Consider the following 12,459-nt stretch of genomic DNA (forward strand, 5'->3'; position numbering starts at 1 on the left):
TCTGCGCTGGCTACCTTGGGGGTGGTGGCGCGAATAAGCAGTTGCACGTTGCACAGCGGCCTTCACATTGACCCTGCGGCGTCAACGAGACAACTAAACGCCCCACATCTACATGTATACCCACCCCGGATCGGTTTTACTTGGTGTGTTTTTAGCCAGTGCTTAACTCGAGACCCCTGGTTTTACCGCCCAATGAGTGATGTCCCAGCCAGGCGCTCTCCCACCAGTACCACAAGTACATATACATGTGTAAAGGTACCGGGAGACTTGTCAGATTATCTTGTGCCTGTTTGTTGTGTTTGGGTTCCATGAGTAGCTCCCACTTCCCCGTCCTCTTCAAAACATCTTGTACACAAGTTCATCACCCCTTTCCCCCCCATGACTATCTTGCCTTTTGAGGTGATCCTTTTTAAATTCGTGGAGATAAGCCGCTTCAGGCGTTGAACCGTTACCTGCGTTAGCTTACCTGCGTTGGCTCTAACCTAAGGCACCTTATAGATAGATTGTCAGGTTTTCGACACTACTGCCTGAGGTGCATGACATCTCCATCCATGAAAAACGTACGACCGCATTTCTTTCCCTCGATTCATTTCCTTCAGAGACGACAGGAATACTTGCAGAGCGCCTATGTTACCGACTGAAAGCACAAACTGGTCCGTCTCTGCACTCCCCATCTCCCTATTCGCAACGGGAGATCTCTTGTCGAGCTGCCTCGTGGACGCTCCTTTTGGGCCTTTCCGTTATACCTTCGCTAACACCGAGCAGCGCCCAGAACCTTTTGGCTTTCGCCCATCCAGCCATTAGTCCGACAATACTTCCTTCCCATCGTCCAGCCTCGGAGGCCCATCTTGCATTACGATCCGACGTTTATAATATCGAACTCCAGACGCTTTTCTACGTTGCTACATGCGACCGGCTTTCTTCGTCGCTTCCACCCGCCGACATTCGATGACATATTCAGCCTAATTCTGAACGCTTATATCATACAGTAACATATCTACAGTGGAGGAATAATAGCGACCAGGGGACGATATACCGGCCGAGGCGCATTGAGGCCGCCTTAGATCGGCTCACCGGTGCCACGTTCGGCGTTAGAAGTCATGGATAACGATCACGAACCCCTCCCTGCCCACCTACTCTTCGCAGCCCACGACTTGTACGCTCGAGCAGGCGGTCTCGATGTTGACCCCGCCGATCGACCCCCTGTTTACAAGGTCGTTGGCATCGTTCTTGCCGCAGCCTCAGGTCTCTTCATCGGTGCGTCTTTCGTCTTGAAGAAGGTCGGCCTGCTCAAGGCGAACGAGAAATACAATGAAGAGGCGGGAGAAGGATACGGTTACCTGAAGAATGGCTACTGGTGGGGAGGTATGGTACTTATGATCCTCGGCGAAATCTGCAATTTTGTTGCCTACGCCTTCACCGACGCCATCCTCGTCACCCCCCTGGGTGCCCTCTCTGTTGTGGTCACCACCATTCTCTCCGCCATTTTCCTCAAGGAACGCCTGAGCCTCATCGGCAAGGTCTCGTGCTTTCTGTGCATCGTGGGCTCCGTCATCATAGCCATCAACGCCCCTGCCAAGTCGGCCGTCGCCACCATCCAACAGATGCAGAGCTTTGTCGTCCACCCGGCCTTCTTGACCTACGCAGGCGTCATCATCGTCGGCTCCTTCGTCTGTGCGTTCTGGGCGGCTCCCAAGTGGGGCAAGAAAAACATGCTGGTTTACATTACCATTTGTAGCTGGGTTGGCGGCTTGAGCGTCGTCGCCACCCAGGGGCTGGGTGCCGCTGTTATCACCCAGGCGGAGGGAACGCCCCAGTTCAACCAGTGGTTCCTCTACGTCCTGCTTGTCTTCGTCATCGCTACCCTTCTGGTGGAAATCATCTACCTGAATGTAAGTGACAAAGCCCGTTTCTCCTTTTCGTGGTGTGTTATCTGCATCAGAGATCATACTTACGACATCGCAGAAAGCCCTTAATATCTTTAACGCCGCCATGGTAACGCCTACCTATTATGTCTACTTCACTACCACCACGATCGTCACCTCTGCCGTGCTCTTCAGAGGTTTCAGGGGAAGCCCCAGCGAAATCGTGAGCATTGTCATGGGATTCCTGACAATTTGCGCTGGCGTGGTCCTCCTCCAACTGTCAAAGTCAGCCAAAGACGTGCCAGACACCGCCGTGTTCGCCGGCAACTTGGATCAAATTCATACCATTGCCAATCAAGAGCAACCCGAGACGGAGCCCAAGGCCGATTCGATTCGTGGGACAGCTGCTATCGTGCGCAGGCTTTCTACCGCGAGAATGAAGATGGAGATGGAAGAGTTGAGGCGGCTGCGCGAGGAGAAGCAGATGGAGCAGCAGCTCGACCAGGTAGATGAGGACGGCCCTGTGTACGAGTGGGACGGCTTGCGGAGGCGGAAAACTCTCGGGGTTGGGTCGCAGAGCACGCGCGGGAGGTCGGGGACAAATTCGAGCCTTTTCACTCTGCCACGGACGCCTGAGGTCCATCCACCCCTCGGCATGTCACGCTTTCCCACGGCCCAAGATCGCAACGACGAGGAAGACAGAAACCGACCGACTTCCGCAGGCGTGCTATCGAACATTGGAGGTACTATTCGGACCCGGGCCAAGTCATTGTTATCGTCCACGGAGCCGAAATTCGCGGCCGACCCAATGCCACAATCCCCACTGCATCCCGTGGCCCTGACGGAAATAACAATGCCCGGCCAGAACGCGCGAGGGGGAGGGGACCTCCCGCCTGGGGTCGACCAGCACGACTTCATAGACACGGAGTATACGGGCTCTAGAGGAGTCTACAACGAACGGACCGATTCTCAGAGAAGCGGTTTCAGCAGCAGTAGCTCCCATCCTGCCCCAACGCCCCCACCACACACGACGAGGAGGATGTTCTCATTCCACAGCATGTTCCGGCGGAACCAGCAGCCACCTGTGCCGGAAGAGGAGTATCCGGAGCAGCAACAACACCGTCCCAACCATCACCTGGCGCGGTTAGCACTCGGATCGCGAGGACAGTACGCGCCGCAGGCTAATAACGCCACGGAGGAGGAGCGTCTCGGTCTCGTGGAGGGGGACTCGCGGTCCAAAGCGGCTTCGCGCCAACGCGGTGATGCGGAGGACGACGAAGGTGCCGATTCCGACCTTGGCTCCGGCGACGATAAGTACCCGAGGCCGGCCCCCGGGAGTAGCAGGAGCAGCAGCTCTCCCCGGGTCCAGGAGTCGAGGTACGGTCGCGGCATTACCGGGTCCCCGCCGAGAATGGGAAGCGACGATGAGAAGTTGGAGTACGAAAGCAGCAGCCCGCGCGGAATATCCTATGCGTCGCGGGGGCGAGGTCACGACAGTCCGTCGCCTTCGCCTTCGCCGCCTCCCCCTCCGCCGCACCGCACCCTCAGGATGCGACCTAGTCGCGATGAATCCTTCCATTAAGGCGCTGAACTTCTATTCATGGTGTTTCTCGAACATAATACACCTAATGGCGTTAGCCGTACGACGACAGGATGGAAGTGTACATACATGTATAATGGCTGGAGACAGATGCATGTCAAATGTGGGAGGCAACGTCACGAAGTTGCGCATAGCATAGCGGCTCTTGTTTGGGATCAGTTTTGGGATCAGTATCAAGTACACGATTTATAGAGACGACAATCTGCATCCATGGGATGCTGATGCAATATACGACTAATGAGAATCGTCATGAATTTCGGCAGGTTTTTCTTTTCCTCCCCCTCCGTCGCGGTCACTGTATCGTATCCTCGCGACAAGTTCATACTCGAGCGGGAGATGCCAGGGATATGGATCCAAGGCTCGATTGCCCTAATGTGCATTGAAAGAAAGTCAGAATACTACTAACATCGAACGGCAGCGGCGTTCCAGCATTTGTCGGGTTGTAAAAAGGGCATTCATTTAGACCCTCAAAGCAAAACTACACCACTTGCAGCTGGAGAAACCTCGGTCCTCGTTAAAAGCTGCGGCCAACATCCCGTCCATGCGCTTCATGCTTGCTCTCCCCGTTCTTCAAGCTCGATTCAGCATCGACGATATACTTGGGCAGGGCGAACCCCAGGCCGAAGAAGACGAAGAGAGCCCACTTCCACCGGAACGGGTTGATGGCGACGCAGAAGACGAACCACCACAGCAGCTCGAGGTAGGTGAAGAAGTCGAAGGCCGCCGTGGGAGATCCCTTCTTCAGGAGACGGGTGAAGTCGATCCAGGTGCGCATCCAGAAGGGACGCGGTCGTGTCAGTGGGTCGACTAGGAACATGAGGAGGATGCGAGTGTAGATGCCGATGTGCCAGTTACCGGCCGTCCCAATGGCGTTGACGTACGTGCTGCACTTGGCCGTTAATTTCCACATTATTGTGCCATAGGTGCAAAACCAGCAAAACGAAAAGGGTGAGGGGGAGACACATACCAATTGATGGCGGAAATGGATGGATGAGTTGGTGGGAAAGTCTGCAGATACCAGTTGGGCGGATCATACGGCGGCTCAAAGCAGTCGTCAGGCAAGAATGCGAGAGAAGGTCGCTTATATCCCGTGGCCATGACGACGATATCGGCGGGTATGACCTCCGTTTTGCCCGGTCCGTTCTCGGGAACACCTCTGCCTCGCCGGTTCACGATGACGCCCTCCGGCGTGAAGCTCTGGACGTCACCACGCACCCAGTCGGCCTTGCCTTCTCGAACCTTGTCCAGGACGTCGCTGTTCACCATGGGAGTGTCGGTGAAGATGCCTTTCTTCGCAGGCGCCATGTCTTCCAGGTCGCGGTAAAAGAAACGCCGCAGCAGGCCCTCGGGGATCCACGAGAAGATGGTCTGCTGGCCGCGGATGTTGAGCGAGAGCAGCATGTCGACGACGGCGTTGCGGGGGATAATCCACTTGTCGCTGCGCGAGAGGATGTAGGTCTTCTCGGCGTTTTCGGCGGCAGCCCACTCGAGGGCCTCCACGGCGCTGGCGCTGCCGCCGACGACGACGATCTTCTTTCCGTGGCCATCCTTGCCCGACAATTGGCTGGAGTGGTAAACGGGACCCTTGAACGTTTCGATGCCCTCGAGCGGCGGCATTTTGGGCTCGCCGCACGTCCCTACCGCAGCGATGATCCCCTCGAAGCGTCCGTTGGATGTGTTGTTGACGATCCAGCGCCCTCTCTCGTCCTGGTAGACCTTTTCGACGGGAGTCTCGAATCGGGTCCGCGAGTCGAGGCCGTACCGCTCCCAGAGCTGCTCCAGCTGGCTGAGGATCTGCTGTCGGTCTGGGTACCCTTGCTCCCACTTGACGGATGGATGGAAACGATACATCAAGGAGTGGATTTGCAGCCTGGACGTGTTGTTGACTTTCTGTGGTGAAGATGTCAGATGATGAATTCCAAGGATATGCAGACAGCTCCTGTCATAGCCACCGAAGGGCAAATGGGTAGGAAACCTACGCTCCATATTCCTCCTAGGTTGGACTTTGGTCCGGCCTCGAAGACGACCACATCGAAGCCATGACCGATACAGTGAGCAGCAGCGGTTACGCCAGTGATGCCCGCTCCGATGACCGCAACCTTGGGTCTATGCAGCCTGGCAGTCGGATCTGGTGGCGTGGGAGACAAGGCCTTATCCAGGCACCATTGCATCAACTGGTAAAGAAATAGAAACGGATGAAACAACGGGTTGTACATCCTTGATAGCGAGCCCATCACAGTGTTGAGGAGGAAAGCCGTCGAGCAAATGAAAGGTTGATGGTAATTCTCTCTGGGCTACAGGCTTCCAGGGATAAACCGAGTGGCAGGATGAAGGTCGAGGGTAATGAAGAAGGGTTGAGGGAGGAATGCGGGAGTGCTCGTTAAGAGATGGACAGGAACGAGAGCTGTTCATGTTTGCTATTAGGTGAACGCTGGAGCATGTGAAGAAGGATACTGACGTCATCAAATACAAATGATATGGGACTGGGTCGAAACTTTAAGCGGAGCGTGTCCACGGGTATTCCAATGGGGCCAAAGAAAAGGGGGGGGGGACAGAAAAAAAGGAAGAAAAAGGAGAGGACAATTATTGAAAAAAGGGGGTCCATTATGGAGTTGTCGATCATCATAGCTAGCTCATTGCTCGATTGGAGGCATGTGAAATGGCCGGCTGATTTGACACCGTCTTGTTGTAGGTACCTACTTCGTTCTACACCGGCGTCACCGATGTCACCGATGTCACATGTCACCGACTTCACCGCTTCACCGACCCTTGCCCCTGTCCCGTCTACCAGCTTCCAACACCTTCAGGCGCTTCTGAAACCTGTCACCAATCTCCGGCCCGCGCCCGCTATCCCGAGGACCATCCGTAGTGTCCCGTCCCCGCTTGCGGCTCTTCTCGAGCAATGCCTTGGTCCCCTTGCTCGTCTCCTTGCGCGCCGTGAGCCTGTTGATCCGGTCCACGCCCTCGCCCAGCTCCCTCCACTCCTCGCCGCCGAACTGCATGCGCCCGCTGCGCCCGCTCTGCTGCGCCTGCCCGGCCTTGTCCTTCTTGCTCTGGCTGGGCAGGCGGACAAAGTTGGACTCCTCGTAGTCGCGCCGCTCCTCTTCGGCCTTGCGCTCCGCCGCCGTCTTGACCTTGCGACCGCCCGCGACCACGTTGGTGCCGATGCTGGGCTCCGCCATGGGCGCCGTCGACAGCTCCGACTCGATGAACTCGTCCATCGTGGCTGACTTGTGCGGTCGCCTCTCCGCCGCCTTGGCGCGCCGCTCCGACGGCATGATGGTCGGCGCGATCCGGGGCGCGCGGTAGATGCCGTCCTTCTCGGCCGCGGCGACGGCGGCCGAGGCGGCTGCTGGTCGGACGAAGGCATCGGGCCTGGCGCTGTACAGGGACGCCTGGGGCTGTTCGGCTTCCTCCGCACTCTCCTCGTCGCTCTCTCCTTCTCCGCCTTCGTCATCGTCATCGTCGTCCTCGCTTGGTGAACCCGATTCCAACCCCGATTCGAATCCCGAGTCTGTCCTGCTTTTCGACTTGCGAGTCCCTTTCACCTTTTCCGTCGAGTTCATGGCGCGGGAAGACCGCTCGGCATCATCGGCCGCCCTTAGGATCTTCTCGATCTGGTAGCGTAGTTTATCTTCTAGTGGCCGGACACCTTTCTCCAAGTACAGCCGGAGTTCGACCAGCTTCTTGACCACAGGGTCCGTATCATCATCGTTCTTGTCGGATGAGCCATTCTGGCTCTTGGCGTTGCGAAGCTTGAGGAGAATGAGAAAGACGAGATTTTGTAGGTAAGCGAGCAGTAGTTCGTTCTTCACGTGGAGGAGCGAGATGCCGTCTTGGGGCTGCTGAATGGAGGAAACTTTTGGTGCAGCGTCGAGTGTAGACGTCAGAGACTGTGTGAGAGAATCCAGCAATGCTGGAAGGGAGCTTGGGGCAGCCATGGCGACGTAAAATTCTTGCGGGACGAAAAATGGTGGTGATGTAGAGGAGAAAGCTCCCAATTTGCAATGCACCCTTACAGCGCGTGTAAACATGAATTTTTTTTCTTTTTTTCCCCTCTGTCAATTTGTTCGGTATGAAAACTGTCGAAGGGATCCACAGCAATGACACCTGGTACGCAATTACTTGGCAGCTGGCGCTACTTTGTTCCAACCTCAGCCCTGTCTGACTAAGCACTATTTAAGGATCCATAATTGGGACAGCTGTTCGATCACTAACAAAAGGGCCTTGGGAATCAATGGGAAGGGAGACGAGACCATGAACTATTACTTCATACAAATTTACAAATTATTTGCCAATACCATCTCCATTACCAGCGGAGCCCCATGACCGTTTTCCATCTGATTCCCAGTCACATCAAGCTAGGCATCTAACAACTTCTGGATTACGTCCTTGTATTCTTTCTGCTTGAGCAACACGAGTTCACTGCGGCCTCTGAACAAGGCACGCGTATAACGCACTGGGGGTGTCAGACCGGTATGTTGCATGGTCACCAGCTTATCCCGCTATATCCTCCTGTCCTCCTTCTCTAGTTCTCCCTCGGGCTATGCTCACTTTGACTCCTAGTCCATGCCTTCTTTTGGATTATAGACACCAACCGTTGAGAGATGCACATTCCGAACATCAGCTCGCCTTCGGCCCTCTTGGCCGCCATCCTCGCCGCCGCGCCCCAGCTGGCTTCGGCCTTCTACCTACCCGGCGTCGCCCCAACATCATACCAACAGGGAGACCGCGTTCCCTTATACGTCAACAGCATCAAGCCAGTGGCCGCACCAGAAGATGCTCGACTGCACTCCGTCGTCTCGTACGACTACTACCACCCGGCCTTCAAGTTCTGCAGGCCAGAAGAAGATGTCGAACACGTCTCGGCAAGTCTAGGCAGCATCCTCTTCGGGGACCGCATCAAGACATCGCCCTTTGAGCTGCTCATGCTCAAGAACGAACAATGCAAGCGCCTCTGCACCCAGAAGTACTCGGGCGCCTCGATCGGCTTCCTCAAGCGTCGCATCGAGCAGGGCTATAGCCTCAACTGGCTCGTCGACGGCCTTCCCGCCGGCCAGCAGATCCACGACGACTTCACCAACACCACTTTCTACAACCCGGGCTTCCTGATGGGCTGGGCCGACGGCCAGGGGAACCTCGTCTTCAACAACCATTACGACATCAACATTGAGTACCACCCCGTCACCGGCGACGAATCGCTGAACCGCGTCGTCGGCGTCATCGTCGAACCGAGCTCCCGCAAATACAAGGGCGAGCCCGACTGCAGCAGCGCCGTCGAACCCATCGTCATCGCCGACGACGGCCTCGAGCGCGACGTCACCTTCACCTACAGCGTCTACTGGACCAAGTCCGACACCGCCTGGGCCACGCGCTGGGACAAGTACCTCCACGTCTTCGACCCCAAGATCCACTGGTTCTGGCTGATAGACACGGCCATCATCGTCGTCATCCTGGTCGGCACCGTCGCCTCCATCCTCGTCCGCGCCTTGAAGAAGGACATTGCCCGCTATAACCGCCTCGATCAGATCAACCTCGACGATCTCTCCGGCACCGGCCTTGAGGAGGATGGTGTCCAGGAGGATTCCGGCTGGAAGCTCGTCCACGGCGACGTCTTCCGCAGCCCCAAGTACCCGCTCCTGCTCTCCGTGCTTCTCGGCAGCGGCGCCCAGCTTTTCGTCATGACCGGCTTCACCATCTGCTTTGCCCTGCTTGGCTTCCTATCGCCCTCGAACCGTGGTTCTCTCGGCACCATCATTCTCGTCCTCTACACTCTGCTGGGCTTCGTGGGCGGATATGTCTCGTCCCGCGCCTACAAGGCCATGGAAGGCGAGAGGTGGAAGGCCAACATCATCCTTACGCCGTTGCTTGTTCCCGTCATCGTCTTCTCCACCTTCTTCCTCCTCGACCTCTTCCTCTGGGCGAAGGAGTCCTCGGGCGCCGTCCCCTTCACCACCATGCTCGTCATCGTCGCCATATGGTTCATCATCTCCGTGCCCCTCTCGGTTGCGGGCTCGTGGCTAGGTTTCCGTGCGCCGGCCATCGAGAGCCCCGTCCGTACCAACCAGATTCCTCGCCAGGTGCCCCCCGTCAGCACCTACCTCAAGCCGATCCCCAGCATGCTCATTGTCGGCTTGCTGCCGTTCGGCGCCATCTTCGTCGAGCTTTACTTCATCATGAGCTCGGTCTGGTTCAGCCGCATTTACTACATGTTCGGCTTCCTCTTCCTCTCCTACGGCCTCATGATCGTCACCTGCGCCACCGTCACCATTCTGATGGTCTATTTCCTCCTCTGCGCCGAGAACTACAACTGGCAGTGGCGTTCTTTCCTCGCCGCCGGCACGTGCGGAGGCTACATCTTTGCCAACTGCCTCCTTTACCTCGTTACCAAGTTGAAGTTGAGCGGCCTCGCTGGCGCTGTCTTGTACATCGGCTACAGCGGCCTCATCTCCTTCCTCTTCTTCATTCTAACGGGTACGTCTCTACCCGTTCCTCCGCGCAAAGGGGCGTCATCTGGCGTCCTTTCCCTGCTAACATGGTTTTTGTATAGGATCCATCGGTTACTTTGCCAGTTGGTGGTTTGTTCGAAGGATTTATGCCTCGATCAAGATTGACTAAGTCTAGCAGCAACACACTCGGCTTCGGCGAGCAAAAGAGTAGCATGTCCAAAGAACGGAAGACTGGCAGCCTGGAGTCTGGTCTATTCCGTGTATGATGACAATATTTATTGTACGAGTACGCCTTTTTTTCTTCTTTTTTTTTTCTTTATTTTTCCTATTCGATGCCTGTCATCGCCTTGGTTGGGTCATCTCACCACGCTTTGTTGAGAAGGCGTGCCGTTATGGAAGGGAGTAACGATTTCAGTTCAGTGTGGTTGCGGGAATCCTCAATGGCCAACAGGGAGGGGGACTACTCGCTGACCGCGGTTCAGAAGTAAAAAAAGAAGGCTGGAACATGACATTAGACGCTTTGCAGCACACAGATATAGAGATGGAAGGAATCCTCTAATCATATTGGGTATCCGGAACTAATCGAGATCCCTTCCACGAGTGATGTTATTCGTACGAACAGTGCAAGTCTCCCCGGGATACCACCATTTCTCTCCCATTCTTTCCCTCGGCAGATCAGTCGTCATCGTCATCGTCCACGTCTAGACTCGTAAACTGAAACTGGGTGTTCTTGTGCTGCCCACCGGCACCCGCTCCCGCGCCAGGCGAAACGGCACTCTCCCTCCGCTGATCGTCCATAGCCTGCCTCCGCGCGGCGTTGGCCTCCCATTCCTCGCGCCGCCGCTTGTCTTCCTCGCGCTTCCGGCGCTCCTCCTCCTCGCGCGCCGCCCTCTCGGCCTCCTCGAGGCGACGCTTCTCGGCCGCCACCGCCTCCGGGTCGTGTCCCTTCGGGTCGATGCCGCGCCCCGCCAGGTCCTGCACGGCCGCCAGCGCGCCGCCGCCAATCTGGTACTCGTTCGGCCAGGGGATGAAGTGCACGCCGAAATTCGGGTCGAGGACGTTCCGGAGGCCGTCGGGGAGGGTGGTCCGCGAGCCGCCTTGGGTGGAGGAGAAGGAGGTGATGCCTGATTGTTGCGTGGTGTGTGGTTCGCTGGGTTGCTGGGAGGAGGAGGAGGTTCCATTCGGGCCGCCCGGCGGGTCCGGTAGCTGGGTGTGTTGTTGTTGTTGTTGTTGTTGTTGTTGTTGTTGTTGGGAGTGGGCGGTTGGTGTTGGGGATGCGCTCGTAGCGCCGCTCTGCATACCATTGACGGGTACTGCGCTGGTTGCACTAGCGGGCTGGTCTTGAGAGAGGTTGCCGCTCTCCGGAGGGAGACCGTTCGTAACGCCGGCTGGAGGGAGGGTTGTCTTGCTAATGCGGCGGGCATAGTTTAGGAGTTCATCGTACTTGATACTGTAATGGGGCCCGTCTTGTTCGACGGTGATGTGTGTCGTGGTGATGTCTTTTCGGGTCGAGGCGAGACTGGTGAGGGTTTCGCGAATCTGTGCATCGAGGGAAGAGGAAGTAGCTCGCAGTTTTTGAAGGCGAAGGTGATTATTTTGGTGCCTCTCCACTGCTTCACAGGGGTCAGAGAAGATCATACCACAACGTCAAAAGACTTGCGAGCCCAAATAATTACCTTGTTTCAGTCCCTCACTAAGCTCCCGGTCTGCGTCTTGAAGGTCCTGCGCCTGTTTGGCGTATGGGTGATATTTTGAGACGGATTCGACCAGACTGGCCAATGCCTTCTCAACCCGCTCAAATCGGGCATCAATGTAGTTGTCCATGACGATACCCCCGAATGCCGGTATTGTAGGTTCCAGCTGAAGATGGAAGACAAGGCTGAGGATATCACCTTTTTCCGTACCTGACCGTCTCGTGGACTCGTACTAGTACATAGACCGCCCAAGCGGTTCGGAATGGGGTTAGCGTGTACATCACGTGACTCGGCAGAACTCGGCCGGGGTTTCTTCGAGAAATTGGAGCTCGCGATAACCTCATTCTCCATTCGTCCTTAGTCGCATCTGCAATTGAACCTGTTGATCCGCGTGAACGCGCTCGATATTCACCATGGCCGGCCCCGTAAGTGATATTCTTACCTGAGACAGTCACACACACCGGAGAATCGGACTCCTGGCTCCCCTTCGACTCCTACCCGGACCGGGATGTTTGTGCTAACATGCGAAACAGCGTCAGAACCCGATCTATCCCACGACTTTCCGAAGCAACTATGGTCCCAAGTATGTCCACGACTCTTATTATCTCCACCGATCTATACCCTGCTTGCTCGTCTCGGATAATCTAAGCGAGGCTTAGAGCTTCTTTTCCTTTGGGGAAGATGGAGGAACGTGGGCGGCTGATTCGACGTCACTAGGTACCATTACCAGCCGAGCCTTGCCGGGCTGAACTTCAGGCAACTCTCCCGAGTGTGAGTTCCATACCTACTTCTTGCTATGTCCGACGAAGCTATAGTTGGGAGGGAGGCCTTGTGTGACCGGCGCTTCGATG

The 12,459-nt window shown here is 56.2% G+C and overlaps 5 protein-coding genes across 5 annotated transcripts; 2 read left to right on the forward strand and 3 right to left on the reverse strand.

The window, feature by feature from the left end:
- Window positions 1-1,100: 1,100 nt before the first annotated feature.
- SODALDRAFT_270114 (DUF803-domain-containing protein) lies at window positions 1,101-3,447 on the forward strand (the record flags this gene model as incomplete). The annotated part of the gene is made up of 2 exons (XM_028607699.1): window positions 1,101-1,892; window positions 1,966-3,447. 2 exons carry the CDS (start codon window positions 1,101-1,103, stop codon window positions 3,445-3,447), a joined length of 2,274 nt encoding a protein of 757 aa, XP_028470735.1.
- Window positions 3,448-3,979: 532 nt separating this feature from the next.
- On the reverse strand, window positions 3,980-5,926 carry SODALDRAFT_304645 (FAD/NAD(P)-binding domain-containing protein; the record flags this gene model as incomplete). Its single annotated transcript, XM_028608985.1, has 3 exons — window positions 5,445-5,926; window positions 4,433-5,355; window positions 3,980-4,349 (listed from the first exon to the last, which is right to left on the reverse strand). The coding sequence occupies exons 1-3, from the start codon at window positions 5,697-5,699 to the stop codon at window positions 3,980-3,982; spliced, it is 1,548 nt and encodes a 515-aa protein (XP_028470736.1). The 5' UTR covers window positions 5,700-5,926.
- Window positions 5,927-6,060: 134 nt separating this feature from the next.
- On the reverse strand, window positions 6,061-7,492 carry SODALDRAFT_327097 (hypothetical protein). The gene has a single exon (XM_028610339.1). The coding sequence runs from the start codon at window positions 7,404-7,406 to the stop codon at window positions 6,225-6,227; it is 1,182 nt and encodes a 393-aa protein (XP_028470737.1). The 5' UTR covers window positions 7,407-7,492; the 3' UTR covers window positions 6,061-6,224.
- Window positions 7,493-7,728: 236 nt separating this feature from the next.
- SODALDRAFT_327098 (endomembrane protein EMP70) lies at window positions 7,729-10,498 on the forward strand. Its single transcript, XM_028610340.1, has 3 exons — window positions 7,729-7,941; window positions 8,032-9,939; window positions 10,016-10,498. The coding sequence occupies exons 2-3, from the start codon at window positions 8,073-8,075 to the stop codon at window positions 10,081-10,083; spliced, it is 1,935 nt and encodes a 644-aa protein (XP_028470738.1). The 5' UTR covers window positions 7,729-7,941; window positions 8,032-8,072; the 3' UTR covers window positions 10,084-10,498.
- A 91-nt stretch (window positions 10,499-10,589) lies between these two features.
- SODALDRAFT_355122 (hypothetical protein) lies at window positions 10,590-11,959 on the reverse strand (the record flags this gene model as incomplete). Its single annotated transcript, XM_028613785.1, has 3 exons — window positions 10,590-11,524; window positions 11,609-11,774; window positions 11,888-11,959. The coding sequence occupies 3 exons, from the start codon at window positions 11,957-11,959 to the stop codon at window positions 10,590-10,592; spliced, it is 1,173 nt and encodes a 390-aa protein (XP_028470739.1).
- Window positions 11,960-12,459: the final 500 nt, after the last annotated feature.

The sequence above is a fragment of the Sodiomyces alkalinus genome (genome assembly GCF_003711515.1).
Source record: "Sodiomyces alkalinus F11 unplaced genomic scaffold SODALscaffold_1, whole genome shotgun sequence".
In the NCBI taxonomy this organism is placed as follows: Eukaryota; Fungi; Ascomycota; class Sordariomycetes; order Glomerellales; family Plectosphaerellaceae; genus Sodiomyces; species Sodiomyces alkalinus.